The 26970-nt window shown below is 47.4% G+C and overlaps 1 protein-coding gene and 1 long non-coding RNA gene across 4 annotated transcripts in view; both read left to right on the forward strand.

Annotated features, from left to right (window-relative positions):
* ADD2 (adducin 2) overlaps window positions 1-7788 on the forward strand; it is a 128200-nt gene extending 120412 nt beyond the window's left edge. For both annotated transcript variants that reach the window (XM_044925792.2, XM_025260842.3), the window contains one exon: window positions 1368-7788. In XM_044925792.2, coding sequence (XP_044781727.2) covers window positions 1368-1675 — 308 coding nt within the window. In that variant the 3' untranslated portion in view covers window positions 1676-7788. The remainder of the gene's footprint in view (window positions 1-1367) is intronic.
* A 9782-nt stretch (window positions 7789-17570) lies between these two features.
* On the forward strand, window positions 17571-23840 carry LOC112578193. 2 transcript variants are annotated; one of them, XR_006543227.2, is made up of 3 exons: window positions 17571-18130; window positions 19100-19196; window positions 22182-23840. It is a non-coding gene; the product is annotated as an uncharacterized LOC112578193 (long non-coding RNA). The 2 variants fall into 2 exon arrangements; XR_003102532.3 differs by lacking the exon at window positions 22182-23840 and adding an exon at window positions 20464-20816.
* Window positions 23841-26970: the final 3130 nt, after the last annotated feature.

A 26970-nucleotide genomic window follows, 5' to 3' on the forward strand; every position in this document is an offset into this window, starting at 1 on the left:
CACATGCACACACATGCACTTTCACATGTATACATGCACACTCATGCACACACAAGCACTCGTGTGCACTCAGGTATAGACATATGCACACACATGCATAATGCATACACACATGCACTCTCACACACACACACTTGCACACTCACAGACGTGCAGACACATGCATACTAACACCCAATCACAATCACAAATGTGCACCCATGCACACACACACACATACAGGTGTGCACTTACACACATGCATGTGCACACTGACACAGATACATATGTTCACGCATATGTGCATACTCACACATGTGTGTACTCGTACATGCACACATGTGCACATTTCACACGTGCACACTCATGCATACACAAGCACGCATGCACTCACATACAGACACATGTGCACACATGCATAATGCACATACACACATGTGCACTCTCACACACACTCACACACTTACAGAAGTGTACACTCACACACATGCACACACATGCACATTAACATCCAGTCACCATCACACATGTGCACACATACACAGGTGTGCACTCACACACATGCACTCTCACACACAGGTACACTCACACGTCTCAGTTTCACACAGTATAAAGAGCACTAAGCTGGGACAGCAGGAGGCTGAAGTCTGTCCCCTTTTACTACTTTACTCAATTTTCCCATCGGTAAAATGGGGAGGAGCCAGATGATCTTCACATTCCCTTCTACTTTTCCAAGTCTGTAGTTATAGAGTCTTCCTTCCTTCCTCCCTGCCCATGCATTTCAGAACTTGAGTGGGAAGCAGGGTGGGGTGAGAGTGGGAAGGAGGAGGAGGGGCTGTTGGAGGGTTCTGTTTCTGGCCTTGAACGAGTGGCAGTCTGTAGGGTCTGGGCCACTCAGAGAATCCCATCCTCGCTCTGCCTGCCCTGCTCTGCCTACTGGGAAGATACTGTCCATTTTTAAAGTTCCTCACTGGTGTGGGAAATGAAGTGGGTATGAAAACATGTCATTTTCCTATTTTTACTGGTGAAACTGAACCAGTGACAGTTCTTGGACACCTCCCCTGAGCTGTCCAGCCTCTCTGTTGCCCGGGTCTCTTTCCTCATTCTGTCCATACCAAGGAAAGCTCCCACCTGGTCCCTTGCTGGGTTGCTGCCATGTTTGGACATCATGACCCATTTACATTTGTAGACAAGAGCCCAGAGTCCCTAGCCCGCCAAGGGCCTGTTCTCTACTGTCTGGGAGAGAGCCCTCCCCTGACAACATCAGCCTGACACTCTTGGCTCTAGATTTCCCATATAGAATTGCCTGGAAATGGTTCTGTTAGCCCCAGACAGAAGCTCTTGACTGAATGAAATCTAATGGATCATGTGTTTGGATCTTTTTCTAGAAGAGGCTAAACTGACAGAAACGAGCAAAGTCACCACAGAGCCGGACGTGACGCAGCCAGAAGGAGTGGTGGTCAACGGGAGAGAGGATGAGCAGACGGTGGAGGACACCCTCAGCAAAGGCCTCAGCCAGATGACCACCAGTGCTGACACGGATGTGGATACCTCCAAGGACAAAACCGAGTCTGTCACCAGCGGCCCCATGTCCCCAGAGGGCTCGCCTTCCAAGTCTCCCTCAAAGAAGAAGAAGAAATTCCGTACCCCATCCTTCCTGAAGAAGAGCAAAAAGAAGGAGAAAGTGGAGTCCTGATTCGCAGTCCCCTGGGGCTCCCATTTGTGTCTCCCCTACCCCTGCCCCGCCTTCTCCCATCTCTGACCCTGGAAGCGTGGGGCCGAGGAGGGGTCGAGTAGGCCCTGGATCACACTCTGATGGGAAACTTAGAGATTGTCCCCCCCAGCCCCTCATTGTCCCTCTGCCCCACAGAAATCAGGTGACTTTCCCAAGGTCACTCAGCTAGTTCAAGGCAGAGCTCACACTAGATTTCACGTCTCCTGGCTCGCGGTCCTGAGCTCCTTCCAGACACAACACTGCCTAGGTGTGGGCCACGCTCGCAAGGATGCTGCCCCTGATCTGAGCCCAGGGCAAGGGGCCCAAGCCGGCCGCCAGCTCTCACCAACCAGGCCCCATTCAGACAGGCTGAGGCTTCCTTGAGCAAGGTCCTTGTCCTTGCGGGAACCCAGTCTCTTGCTGATGGAGCTATCACTATATTTAGAAATCTCTCTTCTCTTTCCTGTAGGGTAATGGCCCTGCTGCTCACAGTACCCAGACAAATGGACCTGTCCCCTCAACCAGAAGTTAATCCCTGTTCCCAAGGGCTGATGGCTTAGCTTGTGCTTCCCCAACCACTAACCTTGAGCTTTCTTCATGGAACCTCTGGAATGATGGCTGGAACAGTTGTAAAAGTGGGCAGGCATGAGGGCAGCCAGGTCAGCCACAAAGCGGGGGACGGTTTGATCAATATAAGAAGCCAGGGACTTAACACATTTGAATTGTGCATCTCAGGCGCTTGAAAACTAAAACCAAATTTAGCTTAGAAAAAAACTCGTCTCATGCTCAGGGCTGAAATTTGGGGAAATTTTGATCCTCTGTTAGCTTTGGGTTGTACAAGGAGGATCAGGACAGTGTGGATATGTGACGCCTTTCCAGCATTCCTGACATTTGGGCAACACTACTTGTCTGGTTTGCCTCCGGTCCAACATTAGGGGTCCCCTGACTTTCCTTCAAACCTAGAAACCCGGGCTCATAGCCTGGAACTGGCATCTTACCCTTGGCCCCTTGACCTTGGCTCCTCTGGGTTATGGGTCCAGCAGAGGAGAATGAGGTGAGCTCTTGAGAATTAATCCTCTTGGATCAGCTTTCAGAGAAAGGCTTGGGTGCCCCTCGCCTTGTTACTGTCTGTCCATCCATCCTAGGGCCTGTAAGAGCCACAGCTGTTTTTTAAATGCCATCGCTATCCTTTCATACCTTTCTGTGGGACATTGATCTATGAGCATTGTTGGCTCCTAAAAAATAGACAATCCATTCTCTTTTAAGCACAGTGTCTTCAAAGAATATTTTCCCTTTCTGTCCTGAATATTGTCAAAGTATTTTTGAAAGTTCTTAACCATAGTTTTCTGCTTTTGAGCACTTCTTATACACACACACTCACACACATACACACACACTATGCAGGCTTCACATATACTATATCCTTTAACTCTTGAGACAGTACTGTGATGTGGGTCAGATTATTCCCATTTTATGGGTATGAAAACTGAGCCCCCCAAAAGATAATTAAGTTGTTCCAGTGACTTGGCTAGAAAGAGCCAGAGCCTGGCTTGAATCCAGGTCTGTCAGAGTCAGAACCTTTGCACTTAGCAGCTGTGATGATCAGAAAACTTTTAGTCCAGGACTGTTTTGTTTCTGCAACTGGTTGTCCACTGCATAAGTGAAGGAGGGAGACCACCCACCTTTTCCCCCATCAGTGCACAGTAAGTTCCTGGTGACTGTGGGCTGTGGCTGGGCCAGTGTGGACTTCTGACAAAGGAGAGGCCAGAGCCTTCTGGTTGGGGCCAGGAGTACCATCCATAGTTGGTAAGGATGGGGCAAAGAAATGAAACTGACACATTACTAAAGAAAGCCCCATACTGGGTGTCCCTAGAACAGATTCCTAACTGCTGCCCAGACTCCTCTCTCTGTTTTGCTTCTGAGTCAAGTCTTGTGATGGACAACCCAGGTCAGAAAAGTCTGTGATGTGGGAAATGCCTTTCAAAGCCAATCCTTTGATGCCTTTTAAAGAAAACTATTTCACATCCATCCATTCATCCTGATATTTGTTAAGGATCCACTCAGCGGTAGGCACTCTGCTGACATGAAAAGAAAACAATGGTGACTAGAACAGCCAGTGGCAGGTGGTGTTAAGAGCCCGGTAGGATGGACACAGCCACTGGTGCAGCTTTCTGTGTTTGAGTGACTGTAGCTCAGAAATCATTTCGACTGACTTTTCGCTTTCAACAAATTCTATTCTCTTTACAACAGGAAGGCCTCATTTAGATGAACGTGCCTTGCAGGAGTTTATGCCATGGGGCCACCTCATATCCATCCATCTGTTCTTTCTTCATGTGTTCAAAAACGATGCATGAGCTTGGGTCACGGGCCAGGCCTGAGGACTGTCCCTGCCCAGAGGAGGTCTCCAAGTCTAGGAGGCATGTTACGGAATAGGCAAGGATGTAGAGATGGCATAAGGAGGCATCAATTTACTATCTTTCAGGCCAGAGAAACCTTCCTGCAAGGAGTGATGCTTGAGTTAGGTTTTCAGAACAAAGAGAAATTTTCCAGGAGGACAAGAGGATGAGCAGGACATTGGTGATCATTGAAGTGTGTGTGTGCAAAGGCCTGGAAGTTTGGAGCACCAGGTGCGTCCATGGAGTCATTCAGCGTTGCTGGGGCGGACAGTGTGAGGTGGGTGGTGGGCTTCACTTCGTGGTTGGGCAGGGTGGATTGTAAGGAAACTGGTAGAAGGTGTGGGGGAGCTAGACTTCCTCATGTACGGCATCTGGAGCCGCTGAGGGCTGTGGTCAGGGGAGATCAAGAGCAGGCTGCGTTTTAGAAAAATTCCTTTGGTGGCTGAGTGGAGAACGGAGTGGAGGGGAGGGGACAGTGCTGGAGGAATAGGAGGGCTCCATGAGGAGGCCTTTCTGAAACATCAGCACCGAAACAGGTGTGGTGAGCTGCCTTACACTGCCTCTACCTTTATAGCAAATAGTGAGCTTGAGTGCAGAATTCATTCCCATGAAATTCTCTGGAGAAGGCATCTGATGAGAGCTTTACAGTGAGGAGAAGGGATCGTCAAAGAGCTAATGCTCACTGCAGTTTGGGGTTCTGTTTTGTCTCAGGCTAGAGTTGCTAGGAGAGCCATCGAGTCCCCCAGTCCTTTTCTTCTCCCCTTGCTCAGAGGCCGTGCTCTGAGTGCTACAGAAGCAGGCGTGGGGTCCAAACAAGACCACAGGCTCTTAGGGTGAGAAGAAGGGACGTGTTCTTTGGCTCTGAATAAAAGTTTGGCTGAATACTGTGACCAGTTATCTGTCTGGAGAAAATGTACATATGGGAAGCTCAGAAATGTTAGGCCATAGGATAGTTTCCAGGAAAGTGTAGATATACTATGGAAAAGGATGAGAAAGTGTAGACAAACGAGCTGCGGTCTGGATGCTGAACTGGGGAGTGGAGCGGTTTCTGAGCCTGTTTCCTTGGGAAGACAGGCAGGTGTGGAGTGAGGAGGCAGAGAGAGAGATGCTTCTAGAGTCACAAGCTTGGCGCCAGTGGCTCTCTGTGCACGGGCTGGCACCCAGCAGTGATGTGTGAGAGCATGCGCAAACTTTCCCGAAACTTTGCAAAAAGCGCTGCGGAGAGACCAGCCCAGATCTGTGCTCCATAAGAGCCTTGAGACCTGACCCAAGTCACTGTCCGACTTTGGCCAGGTTATACAGATAAAAGTAACCTCCCTCAACACTCCTGTAAAGAAGACGGGGTTCTTCTGTAGACAGATGAATTCCTTTTAAAGGACTTGGTGGGAGGGAGCTGGATTAGAAGCCTGGTCCAGTAAGAATCCCACTGGGGAGCATCACCCTTATACCACTGAATGTCCATGGAGCCCAGCCTCTGCCCCCTGCCCAGTGGGTGTGTCAGTCACTCCTGAATGGGCCAAGGCAGTCATGCATGTTGCTCAGGGCTGTCATCACAGAGGGCTTCTACCGTCAACACAGGGAGAAGTGCCATGAGGCCACTTCTCCGGTTGCTGTGGGTTGGAGAGAACCATTCACCCAACAGCACAGTTCACTTCTGAAAGCCTAGAAGATGGAAAGGAAGGGTGGATTTTTCCACGGAGGTAGGCAGAGGGTCAGATAGACACATAGCCTACCCTCGGCCTCTGTGCCATCTTTTGCATGAGTATAAATTTTATGCTGTAGCTCCAGGCAGGAGTATGCAGTTTTTGTCTATTGAACAAATGAAGAAAGTTACTGCCTTTCCCCAGGATACTCGTGTGGGTCAGTGGCAACCCTCGAGGTGGCTGTACTTTGCAGCTGTCTCTCTGAACGCAGAGGGAGCAGGTCCTTTTAGGTCTTCTCTACCACATGAGCCCAAGCCTAAGATGATAACATTCAGAGTCTGAAGGAATGAAGGAGGGGACAAATCTGTGCTCTCCACCTCCTCAGAAGGGATACGGATCCTCACAGTTCAAAACCCGAAGGGACTTATGTCACCACAGCTCCACATCTGTTCTGAGAGGGGCGCTTTAGAGTGTCAGGGGCCTGAACTGACTAATGAAATGTGCTTGTTGGTGCTCACTGGCACCACAATATGAACAAATGTGCACAGCACACAGTAGAGTGACGAGCTCCAGATGTCCTGTCTAAGCACGGAGGTGACCGCCTTTTTACCAGAACTGAGTGCACAGGTAGAGACCTGTCACCCACGCACACCGATCCCCCTTCAGCCTCCCGCAGTGAGAAGCCACCTTACCCAGGACTCGGCATGAGGGTTTCAGGCGGGGTGTCCCTCTCGACCTGAGAAAGCACCTTGCATTGTTTTCACATAGACAGGAAATGATGTCTATGATGAGGAAGAATCATCTCCTTTCAGGAATGATGGGGAAGAATCTTCGGTTAGGGTTTTCTTAGAAGTGTAGAAGTTGTGGTTCGTGTTGGTTTGTACTTAGGTGGTATGAAGTTTTGCCAAATTGATATTTGGTGACCTTTGCCTTCAAGATTGCCCCCAAAGTTGAGTCATCACCATGAGACATTGGGGCCTGAAGACACGAGGAGGGACTTGGGCGCAGCGGGCATGGGGAAGCACCCGTGGCTGCCCCCAGATTGTCAGCCCCCGACATTTCTCACCCACTGTTCCCAAGCAGCAGCGATGGGTAAACCCCCTCAACCTTAGCAGTGTGAAGAAAATGTTTTGAGGCCTTCAGGGGGTTGGTAGGAGAATAGCTAGAAAAGCCCTAATCTCTTTCCCCCGGAATCTTGTATAATTCTGAGACATGCAAAGGCCAGACCTTCTCTTTGATAGTGAACCAGAAGGAGGAAGATAAGTGGACCAAGGACAGGGGCTGCATTAAGTACATCAAAGCCTTCCTAAAATGGGAATAGATGTGGGGGACCCCAACCCCTACATTTCAACTCTACCCCATGCCTATCAGTCCTGCTTTGTGGGTGATTGATCTCCACAGGCTGCTCCACCTTTACACTTCTGTAAACTACGCTACACCGCTGAGTCCCGGCCCTCTCCCGGTGCGGGGGGCAGGGGTGCAGAACTAGTCCTGAGCCTGGCTGGCCTGGCAGGGCGCGGGGGCCCTGGTGGAGCGCAGTGTTCCCTAAAGCTGTGGGTGGTTTCGGTGATACGTCTGTCTGACAATCGTCCTCCCCTTGTACATGCCTGGTCTGTGTTTAGCTTTTCCTAGTATTGTGAGGTTTCAAATAGGGGTTCCATGTAAATACTCTTTCTGCTACTGACATGCCAGCCCCCGGATTGTGCATCCTCCCCACGAAGGGTTTTGCCTTTACGCTAACACTTTTTGAGCACTGGTGTGCAGATTGACTAGTTTCTTGGGCTTTTATTTTGCAATTTTATATATATACACACACATATATATAATATAATATATATATATATATTTATGGGTTGGTTTTGTACAGTTTTCTGTTTGAATCTCTGAGCACCAAAGCTGCCCTTGGATTTTCAAGAGAACTTTCCAAAGCCACTTGCTGAGCCCCCGCCGCTTTGGTGTTTGTGGTGCCGGGCGATATCTCTGCCCATGGATTTCTGTATGTATGTGCTGTTTTCTCACCTGCAGATATTACCCTAGTAAATCTACCATGCTTGGCTTCCCAGTGTGTGACCCCTCTCTTGTCGGCTACCCAGTTTTTCCGGCTCCGTGGGGCTCAGAAGCCAGAGCGGTGCTCCCTACATGGGGACTTTTATCCCAGAGACCTCTTGCGTGGAAAGCTGGATGTATGAATCATTGAGTTCTGACTGGGGAGGAAGGTGATAAAATGCTACAGTCTTCTGAGAAGGGAAAGGCCGTGTGGATTTGTGAACGGCTCCGTGGAGGACAGTCCATTCAGATGGATTGGATGGGAGGGAGTTGCAGAAACAAACCTGTGGGTGGGCCCCAGAGGGAAGCAGGGGACAAATCCACGGGCTGGAACAGAAAGAGGTTCCGGAATCAGAGGACAGTGGGGGTTGGGGGAAGCTGTTACCTTGAAGGGTGAAAGGGGAACAGAGATACTAGGGGAGAAAGAAGAGGAGGGAAGAACTGCTTTGCCCCTCCCAGCTCATCTTTACTCAAATAAGGGGCCTGGTGTTTGTTCAAGGTCCACACACATCAGTCAGGCTCTGTTTAAGCAACTTATAGCACCTCATTTAATCCCCATAAACTAAGAGCACAATCCTATTAATATTACCCATTACACAGATAAGAAAACAGCCTCAGAAATAAGGGAATTGTCTTGGGTCATGGGTAAATATGTAAAGCTCAAATGCAAACCAAGTTCTTCTAGGTAACCAAGTTCTTCCCCCCTGCCCACCACCCAGTGTCCTGAACAAAGAGACCTCCACAGAGACAGACTCAATCACCACTCCCAGGCCAACTGTTTCCACAATGCAGCCTCTTTGTATCCAGGTGCCCCCAAAGTCCCCACGGGCTTCCCCCAGGAGCTATGGCTCTTCCCTGGCCCAAAGCTATGAGCGCCTCCTCCTCCTAAATTTCCACTGTGGTGACTAAAGGCATCCGAACATGGGGGCAGAGTGCCCTCCACCAGCTAGAAACACTGAGGATTTTCTTCAAATATCAACAACCTCAACCTCAGCTATGCAGATGCTGCCACTCTAATGGTAGAAAGTGAAGAGGAACTAATGAAGAGGGTGAAAAAGGAGAGTAAAAATGCTGACTTAAAACTCAACATTCAAAAAATTAAGATCTGGCATCCGGGCCCATCACTTCATGGCAAATAGGGAAAAAGTGAAAGCAGTAACAGATTTTATTTCCCTGGGCTCCAAAATCACTGCGGATGGTGACTTCAACCATGAAATGAAAACACACTTGCTCCTTGGAAGGAAAGCTGTAACAAACCTAGACAGCATATCAAAAAGCAGGGACATCACTTTGCCAACAAAGACCCATACAATCAAAGCTATAGTTTTTCCAGTAGTCATGTATGGATGAGACAGTTGGACCATAAAGAAGGCTGAGGGTCAAAGAATTGATGCTTTAAATTGTGGTACTGCAGAAGACTCTTGAGAGTCCCTTGGACTGCAAGGAGATCGAATCAGTCAATCCTAAAGGAAATTAACTCTGAATATTCACTGGAAGGACTGATGCAGAAGTTCCAAGACTGGCCACTTGATGCTAAAAGCCAACTCACTGGGAAAGACCCTGATGCTGGGAAATATTGAGGGCAAAAGGAGAAGGGGGCGGCAGAGGATGAGATGGTTGGATGGCATCACCAACTCAATCGACATGAATTTCAGTGGACTCTGGGAGATAGTGGAAGACAGAGGAGCCTGTCATGCTGCAGTCCATGTGACTGGAAAGAGACACGACTTAGCGACTGAACAACAAGAAATAAAGTGCAAGAAGGAAGATTTAAGGTTAACCAACCATGTGTGAAAGGTGAGCAGGCCTGCTGAGGAGAGGGAAGAAACCCGCAGTGGAAGCCAGATAACTGATGGGATGCCCAGGACACAGGAGGAGGAGATGTGGCCGGGGATCTGGCCTCAAGGCAGAGAGCCAGGTCCAGGGTTCACACGGCTGGAACCCTGTTTGCAAGGTCTCAGTAACAAGGGGAAGAAGAGATGCCTTGCACCAGGATCCTGACAAGGGTCAGAGTGCTGGGACCCCAGCTAGTGCCGGCCACCCTAATAAATATGAAAAAGGAAGTTTTCAGTCGAGTTATTGCATGGTCCACTGTGCCACACAGATAACTAGACCACTAATCTGACAAAATGTAACCTTTATATGCAAAAATCTTTCCTTTTCTCTTCCTCTGGACCTTTGGACAGAGAGTGCGCCTCTGATGGGACTGTCTTTAATCAGATAAAGATCTCACTCTTTCAGGAATAAACAGGGTGAATAACAGTGTGGTAGTGATTTAGCAGTTCAAATGCAGGAACCAGTCTGAGAAATGAGAAGACATACTCCTCAATGAAGCTGAATTACTACAAAAAGCAGGAAGAGGTTAAGAAAAATCTTTATTAATATCCACTTATTAGAAAATACCAGCCAGTCATGAAAAGGAAGCACTTTAAATCAAGAAAAATAAATTTTGATGATAAAAAACAATGGCATATTCTAAAACGAGGCATGGGCAGTCAACAAAGGTTGAATATCATCGATGAATGAGGAGGGCATAGTGTTCAGACAGGCAAGGATCCCCAGTCCAGCATTAGAAAAAATTAACCAACCATGTGTCCAGTACTGACTGGGAAATCAGTACAAGTAAATAATTCAAGAATGGAAGGACATGGGATTAAAAAATGGTCGTGAGCAATTAAATAAGTTTATACCTAAGTCTAATAACTGGAAGCAATTGTTTAAAAAGTAGTTATTGGAATACACACACACACACAAACACACACTTAGAACAGCAGAGAAGTCCAATATGCTAAATTAATCATTAGTGATGAAAGGGATCTAATAGGTTATTTCATTTTTCCATAAGACCGTTATGGAAATAACTAGTTCAATTACATATAAGGTTATGAACTTAGAGATGATTTATAAAAGTTTAGAAATAGTTTTCATTAAAAGGCCATATAAGCTTCCAAATTATTGAATAGAAAAATAACAATAGAAAGTGAATCATTAGGAATCCAGCTAAGATGGAGTAACAGAGACAATTATCTTTCCTAAAAAAAAAAACCCAAAATAAATGAATAAAATATGTGAAACAGGAATTTTTAAGACACTTGAAAATGATCATTTAAATGATCAAGGAAAAGGCTTCCTTGCCTTTCCTCCTGCCCCATACCAGTCTGCTGGGTCGCCTACTTCCACTACCAAAGATGTCCACTAGTTGGCGACATTTCCTTTCTCGGCTTCCATGAAGAAACGGCTCCAAGCAGCACTGTTCCATGTTTTGCTGGGCAGCCTCCAGCAGTGCTGTCATGGGCTTTAGTACCCTTTAGTCAACAGCAATGGGATCAGTGATGAGCAGTGAGCCTCCTTACTCACCAAAGACCTAAGATAATGATTTCTGAGCAGCCCTTAACACTTCAGTTCAGTTCAGTTGCTCAGTCGTGTCCGACTCTTTGCGACCTCATGAACCGCAGCACGGCCAGGCCTCCCTGTCCATCACCAGCTCCCGGAGTTCACTCAGACTCACGTCCATCGAGTCGGTGATGCCATCCAGCCGTCTCATCCTCTGTCGTCCCCTTCTCCTCCTGCCCCCAATCCCTCCCAGCATCAGAGTCCTTTCCAATGAGTCAACTTTTCGCATGAGGTGGCCAAAGTACTGGAGTTTCAGCTTTAGCATTATTCCTTCCAAAGAAATCCCAGGGCTGATCTCCTTCAGAATGGACTGGTTGGATCTCCTTGCAGTCCAAGGGACTCTCAAGAGTCTTCTCCAACACCACAGTTCAAAAGCATCAATTCTTCGGCACTCAGCTTTCTTCACAGTCCAACTCTCACATCCATACATGACCACAGGAAAAACCATAGCCTTAACACTTACCTAATATCTAGTACTCACTGCCTGGGTTCCAGAGTCCACACCTTTGGGCAGCCTGCACGTTGGTCTAACTCATCAGAACCTGTTCTCCTGCCCAGGAGGCCACACACAGTAGTGAGCAGGATCCCAGAGCTCTGGATCCACACTGCTTGGACTGAATCCTGGCCCTGGCCTCATGAGCTCTGTGCCCTTGGGCAAGTCACTCATCATCTCTAAGCTACAGTTTCTTCATCTGTAAAGTGAAAAAATTTGGGGGGACTAATTTGGGGTGATTTGTGATTTTGAATCATACAGTGAGGGACACCATAAAATTTTCAGTACCTCAGACTTCTAAAGGGCAGTTTCTACTATTCTTAAAACGAATGCATGGAGACACACTTACAAACCCACACAGAAATACACTCAACCCCACATGACCCTTCACACATAAAGCAACCACAAACACACACACACACACACACACACACATCATACTCACATACCCCTGGGATCATGCTAAATAAACTTGATGTTCTCAGTTTCCATTGTTTTATCCATTCAGAAGATCCTAAATTCAGAGAATGAAGCAGAAGCCCCTCCCCTCTAGAAGTGGTCTTTGCCTCCTACAATCTCTGCAGAGCCAACAAGGGGCCTCCCTGACCACCATAACTGCTCTGGACCTTTGGGGGTACAAGGCCAGAGTATATTGGAAGCTCACATCCTATATAGCTAAACATTTTAAGTTAAATGGATTCTAAATTCCTACTTTTATAAATATACATTCATAATAGGATGGAAGGCCAAGTTCAAATTTAGAATTCTTAGACTCACTGGAGTCCCCAGTGGGACACACACAAACATGACACTGGCGGGGGGCGGAGAGGGGGGACTGATTCCGTCTCTAACCACTAGTCTGAGCCTTTTCTTCTCAATGTGGGGTCCTGCTCATGCCACGAGTGGCATTGTGTGCACACGTAGGGACACCTAGACCTCACGCCCAGGCTCTGTACACACCCTCTGGGCAAACACCTGCCTTCTGGCCGCGCTCTAAGTCCTCGGGAAGATGAGCTCTGGGAAGAAACTGTGCGGACACCAAAAGTGGGTCAGCGGCTGTTGGGGCAGGAAATTCGGAGTCCTGGATTTCCAGAGCATGGGGTAGCACTAAAGGGCGTGTCCCCTTGGTCATGCTGACTCCACCCCCATGGGGGGCGTGGCCAGATAAAGTGTCAATGCGGGACACAGGGCAGTGGCCCGCTTGTTGGGGTTTAAGGGCAGAAATCCTAAGGAGGGAAGAGTAAGCAGTGCTACCCTCTGAGAAGTTCCTGAGAAGGCTGAACAGGTTCCATTAATTAACAAAACAAAAGCTCACCACGGGCTTGATGGCAAGTGTTCTGCTATAACAGGGAAGGCAGACACTTGCCCAGGTCTGCTCTAAGGAGGCTGTTGGATTCGCCAGGTTTTATAGGGACCAAGGGCAGAGAAGGCAATGGCACCCCACTCCAGTACTCTTGCCTGGAAAATCCCATGGATGGAGGAGGCTACAGTCCATGGGGTCACGAAGAGTCGAACATGACTGAGCAACTTCACTTTCACTTTTCACTTTCATGCATTGGAGAAGGAAATGGCAACCCAACTCAGTGTTCTTGCCTGGAGAATCCCAGGGACGGGGGAGCCTGGTGGGCTGCTGTCTCTGGGGTCACACAGAGCTGGACACGACTGAAGTGACTTAGCAGCAGCAGCATAGGGACCAAGGGACGTTTGCTTTCCCTGGGGTCTAAACACCACCTGGGTTTCTGTGGGTGATACTGAAGTACAGTAAGACACTGAAGCCTCTCAGTGTTGAAATCTTAATAGTGAGCATTTCATTTCTGTCTCTTTCATTCGTGGCTACTGAGGCATGATAAATACAGGCAGGTAACCACACTGGCCTGGGGGTTGGTTCACTGCCCATCTGGCGCTCCCCTTCATGTGGTCAGGACACAGCCTTTATCAGATCATCCAGGGGTGATCCGGCCCAGGATTATAGCTTATTTTCCACAGGTGGCATTTTCAGATGGCTCCTTCCTGGTTACACTTAGGGACGCACCTTTATCTTATCCTTTCACCATCTTCCCAGCACCCAGGCTCCTTCTGGGAGGAGACCAGAGGCCTCTAATCCCAGCCTCTGTACGAGGCGGCTTGTTAGCACCACTGACAGCAACGTTTGCTCCCTGGCCTCTAGTTCTGGGCTGCAATTCGCTGGATTGTCTATAAATGTCACCCAAGATTCATAACTAAACTCAGGGTACAGATGTGACCACGTCTCTCACTTTCTTCCCATTGGTGATTCTGTCTACATATACTCGTTTGGGCAGACAGGCCAGCATTGCCCCCTTGAGGCCATCCCCAGCCGCCTCTCTCTAGAGTTTCTAGCATCCAGGTGGGGTTGGGTCTGAAGTCTGGCCCTCACACCAGAGGAAGACCACTGGGGAGACGAACCCACTTCTGCCGCTGTGACTTTTGCTGAAGCTTGACATGGCTGTGAAAATGGGTCCCTTGAGCTCTGTCAGCTGACCTCACCTGCAGTGATACTCCCTCACTGGCCCAATTCCCACCATCCCACACAGAGCCTTTCTGCTTGTTCCCCAAGGCACCACCCCAGGCTGGGGAGATGGGTCCTGTGGAGCATCCAGCCTCAGCCCCCACCAGTCCCTGGGATACCAGCCACACCCTCCTGCTAGTATCCACACACCCTGCTAGTCATTTTTGGCCAGCAGACCTAGGTCAAAGACACTTTAATCCACCACCCAAGGGTGCTTTCCTCGCTTCGAGAGGCCGGGAGAACTGGTCTGTGTCAGCTTCTTTGACACAGGGCACTGGGTCTTGATGCCAACAGCCCCTGGCTCTCCCCCGAGTTCTGCACATTGTGGGCCACACCTGCCGATCACTGTGTGTGTGCTGTATTCTCTTCCCAGGGCAAGAGGTGCACCCTGCCACCCATGTATGCAGTTGTAAGGACTGCTGGCAAGGGAGTTTCCCCTAAATAACAAAAATCGGCCCCACTGTGACTTAAGAAGGTGGCGAAGCCGCACCGTGCTCCTCCTTATCCCAGTTGGGCTGTTATGTGGTAAACAGACTGGAGTGGGAGAGAGTGACTGTGGTTACCAAAGGTGGCCGGTACAGGGGTCTTGGTGAGACATGACAGTGCACCAGGGTGGAGAGGAGGGTAGTCAAGGGCTGGGCGGGAGCCTGATGGGCAGTGGCTGCGCTGGGCGGGAGAGAGCCACAGTGCTCAGTACTCTCCTTAGCAGCCAGTGACCAGAACATAACCCAAACTAGCTTGAGCCAAAAGGGGGATTCACTAGGTGGATATGTAGGCACTCAACAAACCAAGGATGGCAGTGCAGAAAGGCAGCTGGGAGCCTGGGGGACTGGAATCAACTCATAGCTCCAGGCCACTCAACTTTGGGCTTTCTGCTTGTTCCCCAAGGCTCTGTCTCCACTGGACTCACCATTTTCTTTGTTGAAGACAGGTTTTCTCCAGGACCCTTTATCTCATACCCCTGTGTCTTTCACAGCCCAAGACTTAACAGACTTCTTGCTCAGTCGTGTCCAACTCATTGTGACCCATGGACTGTAGCCCACCAGGCTCCTCCATCCGTAGAATTTTCTAGGCAAGAGTACTGGAGTGGGTTGCCATTTCCTTCTCCAGGGGATCTTCCCGATCCAGGGATCGAACCCAGGTCTCCCACACTGCGGGCAGACGCTTTACTGTCTGAGCCACCGGGGAATCCCTTCACAACCCAAGAGGTCAGGAATTTTCTCCATTAGTTCCATTTAGAAAAACCTTGGGGGAAGTCTCCGATGGTCCTGGCTGAGAAACAAGCCCATTCCAGGGCCACTTACCAGATCTGAGGGGGCAACTGGGACGGACCCAGCAGGGTCATTAACCCATCCAGAGATGGGGAGCCCTGGAGGAGGATCGACCTAGAGAATGTCAGCAGTTTAGCTTGGAGGTGCTGACATCCAAGCAGAGCAGCCAGGGGGATGAATCTAGAGCTCCAAGGAGAAATCGGGCTGGAGCTGCCACCAGTAACCAATGACCCAGCTTAGGGAACAGATGAGGCCAAAGAAATGGATGAAGAAAACAAGAAGAGAACCTTAGATGGGATTTCAAGGAAACCCCAGGCCATGGCAGAGGAGACGGTCTGGTAAAGGAGGCCGAGGAAAAAAACGGCCTGAGAAGTCTGGGGAACAAAATGGTGTGGCCCGTGGAGACCAGGGGAGGAGGCCAAGAAAGAGGGCGTCTCAGCAGTGGCAGAGCTGAGCGAGTTGAGACCTGAGACTGCCCAGTGAACTGAACGACCTGGAGGTGACTGGTGACCTCTGGAGGGATTTAATGGGGCAGAAGCCAGGATGGGATGGGAGGAGGATGAATGTTCAAGATAAGGAAATGAAGATGGGGAGGATGGACAACGCTGGGAAGAACTTTGACTGTGAAAGTGAAGAGAAAAGAACAGTGGCAGCTGGAGCATTGTGAGGGTTAAAGAGTGTTGGTGTTTTTACTTAATTTTGTTAATTATCATTATATATGTGCTAAGTCACTTCAGTGGTACCTGGCTCTTTGCAACGCTATAGACTGTGGCTTTCTGTCCATGGGATTCTCCAGGCAAGAATACTGGAGTGGGTTGCCACGCCTTCCCCCAAGGGATATAAATAATATATTTTATCAAAGATTATGTATTATATATAAAATAAATAGTAAGCCATTTATTAAATAATAGATAATAATAGTATATATACTAATGTTCTTTTTACTTATTAGTATATAGTATATAATACATATTATTAATATATATGTATAGACATAATGGGCTTCCCAGGTGGTGCTAGTGGTAGAGAACCCTCCTACCAATGCAGGCGGCATAAGAGAAGCAGGTTCGATCCCCTGGAGAAGGGAATGGCTACCCACTCCAGTATTCTTGCCTGGAGAATCCCATGGACAGAGGAGCCTGGCAAGCTACAGTCCATGGGATCTCAAAGAGTTGGACATAACTGAAATGACTTAGCATGCATGCACACATATACATAATATATAATACACATACCTACATAATGTATAATATATAATGTGTATCACATATAACACATAACATATATAAGGATTATAATGAATATATTTTATAACAGGATCATGTAACAATAATTATGCAATTTTTTTTCTTGGCTATGTGGCATGAGCAGGATCTTAGTGTTCCAGCCAGGAGCCAAACCCATGCCCTCTGCACTGAGAGTGCAGAGTCTTAACCACTGAACGGCTAAGGAAGTCCCTATGCAATATTATTAATCATATATCTTAGTTCATGACACAGTCTCATCTTAGATGCATGTCAGAGATATTTATTTATTGAGTGTCCCTGGTGGCTCATGTAGTGAAGGATCTGCCTGCAATGTGGGAGACCTGGGTTTGATACCTGGGTTGGGAAGATCCCCTGGAGGAGGGCAGGCAACCCACTCCAGTATTCTTGCCTAGAATGAATATTATAAGAAACACCTAAGATAAGAACAGGACTACTGACAATAACTTACTATGTACTCCTTCCCTCCATTGCCCTTGGCTTCCGCCATTGGAGGTACCAGCAACCCGAATCCCAGTTTATCATTCTCTTTTGGTATTTTCACGCAGGGAACACTTAAGGACAGTTAAAACAAATGAACTACGGACATATGCAACAATATAGATAAATCATACACTGTTTATTAAATGAAAAAATTAAGCCCCAGAGGTAGCCTATAGTATGCTATCCTTTATATATATATATATATAAACTTTATATATATCCTATATATATATATTTATATATATAAGTATATATAAACTTTTATATATATCCTTTATATATATATATATAATTAAAGTTAATTCATTAAGTTAAGAGCAACTGCAGCTAGAGCCCAGGTCAGGGAGGGATGAATGAAAGGTGAGGTGGGTGAGCGGGGTTGCTGCAGAAGGTGAGTGAGTTCCTATCTGGTAACTTGCTGTTCCCTCTGAATCAGGAGGCAAGGCCATCTGCTGGGAGTCAGGGAAGAGAGAAAATGAACATGAGAGATGAGGAGAGAACAAAGAATGCTGATACCACTGAGTGATGAGTGGGGAAATGTGCTCATTGGAGAAACCCTGGAGGATTGCCTGGCAGTGGCAGCATGATGGACATTAATTTGTAGGCTTTGAAATCTGTGCTGAGAGCGCTGTTGCTGCCAACTTTCAGCTGCTGCCTGCGGGCCCAGAACAAGCAGAGCTGGGTGAACTGTGATGAAACTTTGCCTGGTAGGGAACTGAAAAGACGGAAGGTCAAGGGAGTTTGGTTTGTTATGAAAAGAGTGTTGACATGAGGGACTGTGGACAGAGTTGGAACACGGGGAAGTGAAGGTGAGAGGAATGTGGACAGGGAAGAAAGCAGAGGGGTCAGCGACTGATGGCCCTGGTGACACTGAAGGAGGGCCAGTGGAGGCCCGTGGACAAGCAGCTGGATGGCTAGAGGTGGGCACGTGAAGGACTGAGGCTGGACCCGGGGTGATGACAAGCCTGGGCATGAGCCTGGGGGGAGGGACTGACTCAGGCTGGTGGACGAGGGGACCCTAACATGACCGATCTGGAGGAACAGCTAACACTGATGTCCTGAGAGCAGGAGGCAAGGCAGTGCATAGTGGGGGGGTGCCCCTGACTGATGGGGACACGGAGGCCCAGAGCTGACGCCATCGGGGGGACAGGATAGCAGGAACCGCTAAGAGAGGACTTCGGTTTTCCAGGCATTCTCAAGGCAGGAAGGGCAATTGTCTGAAGGAGGAAATTGGGCCCAAGGAGGTCAACCCAGGCTCCTGGCCTTGAGGAACATCAGCGGGGAGTGGGCAAAGCATCAACTCCAGAGAGGGCTGCCCAGGAAGCAGGGACCTCGGGGGAGGTGAGGGGACACTCACAGAGGAGATGGGGGAGAGGATGAGCTTGCTGGGTGTAGAAAGGAAGAGAGGCCCTAGGGTAAAGGAGCCAAGAGGCACAGTGACCGGGCTGGACTGGCTGGTTGGTGACACCTGCTGAGATGGCTGGATCAGGTCCTAAGGGCTTAAATAGGGGGCTACTGGCCTCATGAGAAGGGCTTCACTCAGCAGCCTGGCCAGAGGTCTCCAGCTCTTAAGGGCTCTATGGTCACCATTGTTCAAGAGGGACTCTGCCTCCCAATCATCTCCCATCAGACTTTCCTCTCGCAGCCCCCAACTGCCAGTGAGGGAGACCAGACTTCGTGGCTGTTTCCCCATGGAGGAACACAAGCTTTTTGGAGAAATGGCTGATCTGCCTTTTCTCTGTAGCTCAGGGCCTAGCAAAGTGCCTGGCCCATGCGTGGGCCATGCAGGTGCTCAGATATTTACTAAACTAACTCAGAGCAGTAGAATATCACAGCAAGGAAGTGATCACTGAGATCACACAATTTACTGCCCCTCCCTCATTCTACAGATGAAGAAATGGAGGCACAGAGGTGACGCAACTTGCCCAGATTCATGTTGCTCCTAAATGCTGGCCTGTGTTGGGTGTGTCAAGTGACGAGATGCAGGTAAGGGCCCCAGAGGGGGTTCTGGTCCAGAATGCTTGGATTCGAGTCCCAGCTCTACCATTTACCAGCTGTGTGATTACTTCATGCAGTCACCTGTAAACAGGAGCGTAATGGTGCTGCCTCATTGGCTGTTGTAAACACTGAGCAAGTTGATCTGTTGAAAGCTCCTAGAACACAGCTGGACATGTCATAGGGCGTGTGTGTTCACTGTTGTAGCTGTATCACCAAGTGAACCCTTAAATGAAGAAAAAAGTCAGCAAAAAAAATTTTTTTTAAGAAAAAGATTGTAAAATCTCATGATAAATGTTTGATTTTATCTATTTAAGTTTGCATTCAATTCTTAAAACGATCACACAGACAATTATTTTTGAGGAAATCTTGCTTCATATCTTAAATTCTAACTACATAGAATATTCAACGGGCAGCAGTTTCTCTTGCAGGAAAGTTAAAAATAACGTGCGCCTCACCTTCCCCCAGTGACTTGGTTGTGACCTGTCACTCAGATTTCGGCAAGAAACGGCCTTCCTGGGCTCGCTGCACCTCCCCGAGGCCTCCAGGGGGCGCCCTCCCCCACACGAATCCACTTCCTTGTGAAGCGAGGTTCACGTGCTTGCTTCAGATACTTCCTGCGCTGCCCAGGCCTCACGGCCCCCAGAGCACAGCCAGCCCCACCAGCTGGACTCCGGGACACCATCCTGGGTCCCAACTACGCTGCGTTCCTATGCCTGCCTCCTACCCTTCACCTTGTCTTTCCTCGCCATGCAGCAGGGGTCTGCCCATCCTCCGCCTCCGGTAACACCTGCATCCAGCATGGTGTCCGGGAACCCGGCTGAGGTGGGGAGACTCAAACAACGGGCGCTTGAAGGGGCTGCCTTTCTCACCGCAGTGGGTGTGACGGGCCCAGGAGAGTTTTCTCCTGGCTGGTTATTTACAGCCACTGAGGCTGTGGAATCCTGAAGTGCACCACCATTAATTACAAGATCGATCATCTTTTCAGCAGCAAAAGGAGAAAAGACACGGCTCAGCCCACCCTCAGTTTTCTCTTTCCCTCCTTCAAATGTTTCTCATGCCCTGGGCACTGGTAGAAAGCAACACACAGAATATTATTTTTCACTTATCTTTGAGGAGTGCTTTCTCAGAACTGATTAAGGGTAGACTGGTTTGGCTTTCCTAGACTGAAGGATTCAGAAGCATGTGGGGGTTTTGAAAGGAACAAAATAACATTTTAATCTAGGACATTCTATGCTGTTTCTCCCACACAATCAAGCCACTGGAGATCTGACTAAATCTTGCACAAGCACCAGCACCGGGGAAGTTGGACCAGAGGGAGAAGAGCCCACAGCCTGGGGTGGAAGGAAGACGGTGGCTCGGCTGGAACCTGCTCAGAAGCTCTCTCTTACTCCTGTGTAACAAGGAACTTTCCCAAGAATCCACATACCGTGCCTCGCTAAATTTTCTTATCAGCCTATCAGCCTTGGTTTTCCAGAAGACTTGCATTCACATACCAGCATCTCTACTTCAGTCAGTCAGTTCAGTCTCTCAGTCACGTCGGACTCTTCGTGACCCCATGGACTGCAGCACGCCAGGCCTCCCTGTCCATCACCAACTCCCGGTGTTTACTCAAACTCATGTCCATTGATTCGGTGATGCCATCCAACCATCTCATCCTCTGTCATCCCCTTCTCCTCCTGCCTTCAATCTTTTCCAGTATCAGGATCTTTTCCAATGAGTCAGTTCGCATCAAGTGGCCGAAGTATTGGAGCTTCAGCTTCAGCATCAGTCCTTCCAATGAATATTCAGGACTGATTTCCTTTAGGATGGACTGGCTGAAGCTCCTTGCAGTCCAAGGGACTCTCAAGAGCCTTCGCCAACATCACAGTTCAAAAGCATCAATTCTTCGGCGCTCAGCTTTCTTTATAGTCCAACTCTCACATCCATATGTGACAACTGGAAAAACCATAGCTTTGTAAGTAGCATCTCTACTTATCAGCAGTCAATCATTTGCTCCAGGACTTAGTTTTCTCATCTACAAAATGGACCCCCTTTTGTACCTGCCCCCTGAGGTATCATGCTAGCTTCCTGAGATAAAGCAGATGTAGCCCTCATGTGACACCAGCAAGTACTTCACAGGGTCTACAATTTCATTATTATTCTCCCATTTTTAACATAAGAAAACCAAGACTCCGGTTAAGGCATTTGCCCAAGAACCACTGTATAGGCAAGAGCTGAAGCTGGCACCCCATTGCCTGGCTCTGGTCCAGTGCTCTTTCCCAGGGAGCTGAGATGTCCTGCCATGGTGACAACCACATGGGTCCTCCTCCGTGCAAAGGGAGGAAGGCGTAATTAATGCTTTCAAGAGATTCCAGATGCCTAGATGAAAAGAAGCACAGACATGTCATTACCCAGTGTTTCTGTCTTATCGCTTGCTGTCTTTGAAGTTTGTTTTGGAGGAAGAACCTGATGTTTTCCCTGGGTATGGTCGTTATGGCTAGTCCCCTGAGGCCCTGGACTCACCATCACGCTTACCAGCCCCTGGGCCTCCCCTTCCAGATCTCCTGCAGTTGGCAGTTATGGCTCCTAACGTGAAAGCCCACTGTCCACATCAGCTCTGGGCAGAGTTAGTGGTTCAGAGTTAGTGGCTGGCTGGAAGTCCTCCCCCGCACCCCCAAATGGCTTTCCTCACATAAAAGGCTTTGTCCTCCCATGGACTCTCACTGCTTTGCTCTCAAACAGTGTGAAGCCTCCCGGGGGATGGTGGTGGGGAGGTGGGGGGTGATGTCACTCAACACAAAGGCCGTGTAACTCCTGGCAACTAAGGGGAGAAGGGGAGGGAGGAGGGGGAAGTGGAGGCCTCAGGACAAACCTCCTCCTTCACCATTACGGGGAAGGCTGAATCATGAAAGACATGAATCAGATTAATTCTCATGGCTTTTAAAATAAACACCACAGGGCCAGCGTGACCTGACAGCCTGTTCTTGTCCTCAGAGCCTGTGGTCTCAATGAAAAAAAGAGAAGACAACATGTCCCAGCCCCAAAGATTGTGTCATCCTGAAAGGGTAAAACCGGCGTTCTTGCTCTTCCACGGCAAGAAGGAAACCCGTGAACCTGCGCTCCTGTTTCTGTGTCACTGTGGGCCCCGTCGGGTCATTGTGGTGACTGGAGGGGGTGGGCATTGGGTGCAGGCAGGCCCCCCGGGCTGGACAAAGTCCAGCCTTCTGGGAGTGTTGTGGTCACCTGCCTTCTCTAACCTCTCAGCCGAAGCTCATACCCTGGACACAGGGGATGCAGAGGCGTGGGAAGCAGAAGGAATGTCCATCCTGTTGGATGCGGATGAGTGTTTCTATCCCCTGAAGGCCCACCTTGACCTCTAAACTTTGAGTGGAGGGTGGAAATTCAGGAAGTGTGATGGGGATTCCAGGAAGGACACATTCTCAAATATCTCCTCTATGGTCTTTCACTGAATTTGAAGTTCTGTCTCTGTTTTTACTGATGTCATTAATTTATCTGTCAAAAGAATCTTTGATTTTTAAGAGCCTCTTTTACAATGCAAACTCACCTGTAAGGGGTGATATTAAAATATTCCTATCAGCGAGCTGAATGAGCTGACTTTATGGGGCAGGGGGCTGGGTGGAGTCAGGCTGTCCAGCCCTGATAGAGGGGCAGCCTTATGACCTAGCAATAAGTCTGCTAGGCCAGGGATAGTATATCTGTTTTCTGTGCTGTTATATATTGAACATACCCTGCAGAGGGGTGTTCAAATTGTAACCCTAGCTACCTTGGAATATTTGGAAATAGGTTCATTGCAGATGAAGCTATACTCCATATTGGAGTTGGGTGGTCCTTTAATCAAATAGGATTGGTGTCCTTTTAAAAAGAAGATGTGAAGATAAAAAGGGGAGAATGCCATATGAGGACATGAAGACCCCCAGACACAGAGAGAAGATAGCCATGTGAAGGCAGAGGCAGAGATTGGAGTCAAGCTGAGAAACTGCTGGGGCTACCAGCAGAAGCTGGAAGGGGTAAGGAAGGATTCTCCCTAAAGCCTTTGGGGGGAATGTGGTCACGACCACACTTTCATTATTGTACTTCTAGCCTCTAGAAATATGAGAGAATAAATGCATGTTGTTTAATGTTACCTGGTTCTTGGAACTTAGTTACAGTAGCCCTGAGAAACTAATACACACACCTGCTTCAGTATCCGACTCACCAAGTGACCTAACAAATGTTGGCTCCTCTCAGAGATTCTGCAAAATCAGGTAGTTGGACTAGATAAACTAGGATCCCTCCAGCTCAATAGTGTTTAGGGGTTGTTCTGAGGTTAGGAAGACGGTTCATTTGTTCAGCTAATTATCTTTGAGTATATTCTGTGCCAAGCATGGGGTAGCAAGCAGGTCATTGCTCTCAGGGAGGTATGTCCTTGTCTCTCAAAGGAAGGATGAGACTGTTAGAAAGGACTGGACATGGGCTAAAACCAGGAGCCTGGACCCCTTGAAGTCCCCAGAGCAGGTCCCCAGGAGCTGGGAGGCCACATTTAGACTTCTGAGCAGGAAATGCAAAGGGATAGGGAAATTCAAGATTTCCTGAGAGGTCAAAAAGGAAATAAACTTCATTACTTCCAAGTAGATTTTTAAAAACTATGCAAACAAGTTCATCAGCCCCTGAATGGCTATTCATCTTTGACCTTCTGACTACATGTTTTATCTACTGGATATTTAGTTTGACTGTATAGTTTGTTTGGCTTCGGTATGTGTATTTTTTGTGACATATTCACATGGTTAAGTTAAAATAAAACCAAGGAATAGCTTTTAAAAAAAAGGAAATCAGCTACATGATAAGTTAACATGGCTGATGTTTAGGAAGGTGTTAACTTGCATTTCAGTATTGTCTGCAAATATTTAAAATTATAGTTATACGTTTCTTGCTTGTGACCACTTTTTTATTCTCCCAGACAGTTTGTTCTTTGAGATAACAGCTCACTTTAAGAAACATACACCTACAGAAAAATAAGAGGTGGTTTTGGAGGGTAGGGGAGGTGGGATTGTAGCTATTTTCTAAGCCTTAGCTTTGGGTCAAAGAAGTCAAAAAAAGGAACCACAGCATACAGAGGCAGCCAGCCACGAGACTGGCAGGCAAAGGTGCTAGGAGAAATTAATCCATTTTTAAAACTAATTTTTGTTTTAACAGTGCACATAGTTTCAGACATCAACTTGAGCTAAACTATTTATAAGAAAATATGACTCTCTGTTCCATGTTTTCCCCATCTTCCCCTCCCCGGAGGCCACAACTGCCAACTGCTCTTTTCCATGTTTCTCAATAACAGGTATATGCTGTTATCTTTTACTGTATCAATTTGTAGGCGCTATCTACTGACTTCCTATTACGGTAGATGAGGATCTAATTTTCTTTCACCACCCTGCTCATCCCTCTGTTTCCTGTTTCCTCTCCTCCCCGTGCAGTTAGATGACAGTTCTTAGATCAGTAGTGACTGTTTACATAACATGCTTAGACAGATATTATTCACAGCTGAGCACTGTAGCGCACTACCATTATGTTTCCTTTCTTAGTTTTTGTTTTATCTGTAGTTAATAATTGCCTTGGCCTTTTGTTTACTTAGGGTTTTTTTTTTTTTTGTAGTTAATTGCTAACTCACCCCACAATTTCCAAAAGCTTCTCAGAATATTTTTCTAAGGCCATCAACATCAGCCAATCTAATTCTTTCTTTCTTTCTTTTCCCTTTTTTTCTGTTGAAGCCATCCGTCATGAAGACCTGCTTTCTCCTATCTGGACATTTGCTCTTTAGCTCCACTGGATAACTATCTTTCTGGGACTGGCTTTTCTTTGCTGTCATCCTTGGAACTATTTTTGGCTCTCATTTGGCGTTGCATCTTCTGTCTCTTTGATGTCTTCCTCTTTTTAGTTTAATACCTTATTTGGATGGAGTAGATGTTCCAGGTGTCTCACCAGGTCAACACCATGGTCCCGCAGTGGAGGGTACAGTGAGGGCCATCCTCATCGTGTCTGTCCCTCGAGTAACACTTCTCCAGTCTGGACAATTACCCTATATATCCATTCCCCAGACATCCTTCTGGAACCTTCTTTCATCATATTCCTGGTGATTTTTCATTTCTTTTCTAACTTGAAATTCATTTTTTAATCCCACGGCCTTATCTTTCTTGCTGTATTTCCAGTAGCTTCCAATGGCTTCCTAAGAAACGGTATATGGTAGGTAGAGTTTGTAGAACTTACATGGCCACAAATGCCTTTATTGTGTCTGTCCTCATACGTCATTGATTGTTGACTGATTATAGAATTCTAGGTTAGAAATATTAATTTTTCTAGATTAGAAAAATTTTAACTTATTTTTTAAAGTAATTTGGGGGTCATCACTCCACTTCCTTCTCATTTGAGTGTTGCTGTTGAGAAACCCCAAGCCATTCAGGTTCTCGTCCCTATAATGTGATCTAGTTTTTCCCTCTGGAAGCTGGTAGGATCTTCTCTTGGACCTCAGAGTTCTGAAATGCACAGTGATGCTGTTGTTTTCCTCGGTTTCACAGGGCACTCTGAACCTGGAAAGTTCTTCTGTCCTTTAGTTCTGGGACATCTTCTTAATATTGTTGATGATCTGTTCCTCTCAGCCTTCCCTGTCCTCCTTTGAAATTCCATTTGGTCAGATTTTGGGTCTCCTGTATTTACCCTCTAATGTTCTTATGTTGTCTCTCCTAATTTCCATTTCTTTGTCTTTTTGCTCCATTTTCCAGGAGATTTATGCCCATTTAGCTTCAGTTCTTCTATTGAGTTCCTAATTTCTGCCAACATACTAATTTTCAAAAGCTTTTTTGTTATTATTCTTTTTGAATTTTAAAATGACACACTGCTCATCTTCCTGAGTTATTTCTGTATTATTTTTTACAATTGCATAGGAGTCTACGATTATCTCAAAATTAAAAGTTAATTAAAAAAAAAGTGACACACTGGTCTTACTTCATTGATAGCTTAAAAAAATAGTTTTCTCCTAATTTGCAATTACCCTGTTTTCTTTAGATTGTTTTTCACTATTTATTTGTTTGGGCCTCTTTAGAGAATTCCTCAGTGTCAGACAAGTGTTGGCTGTCTGCTCTTGATTTGCATTTGGGTCCGAAAAGCTGCCTCAAAGTTCTGAGTACATGAAGGTCTTGATAAGCTTAAGCTTCCCCAACCTAGATGTCCATCAGCAGATGAATGAATAAGAAAGCTGTGGTACATATACACAATGGAGTATTCCTCAGCCATTAAAAAGAATACATTTGAATCAGTTCTAATGAGGTGGATGAAACTGGAGCCTATTATACAGAGTGAAGTAAGCCAGGAAAAAACACAAATACAGTATAATAATGCATATATATGGAATTTAGAAAGATGGTAACAATAACTGTGTATGTGAGACAGCAAAAGAGACACAGATGTATAGAACAGTCTTTTGGACTCTGTGGGAGAGGGAGGGAGGGATGATTTGGGAGAATGGCATTGAAACATGTATAATATCATATAAGAAATGAATTGCCAGTCCAGGTTCGATGCAGGATACAGGATGCTTGGGGCTGGTTCACTGGGATGACCCAGAGGGATGGTATGGGGAGGGAGGTGGGAGGGGGGTTCAGGATTGGGAACATGTGTACACCCGTGGCGGATTCATGTTGATGTATGGAAAAACCAATACAATATTGTAAAGTAATTAGCCTCCAATTAAAAACAAACAAACAAAAACTTAAGCTTCCCCCTTGGTAATCTGAAGGGC

Source organism: Bubalus bubalis, chromosome 12, assembly GCF_019923935.1.
Source record: "Bubalus bubalis isolate 160015118507 breed Murrah chromosome 12, NDDB_SH_1, whole genome shotgun sequence".
NCBI lineage: Eukaryota > Metazoa > Chordata > Mammalia > Artiodactyla > Bovidae > Bubalus > Bubalus bubalis.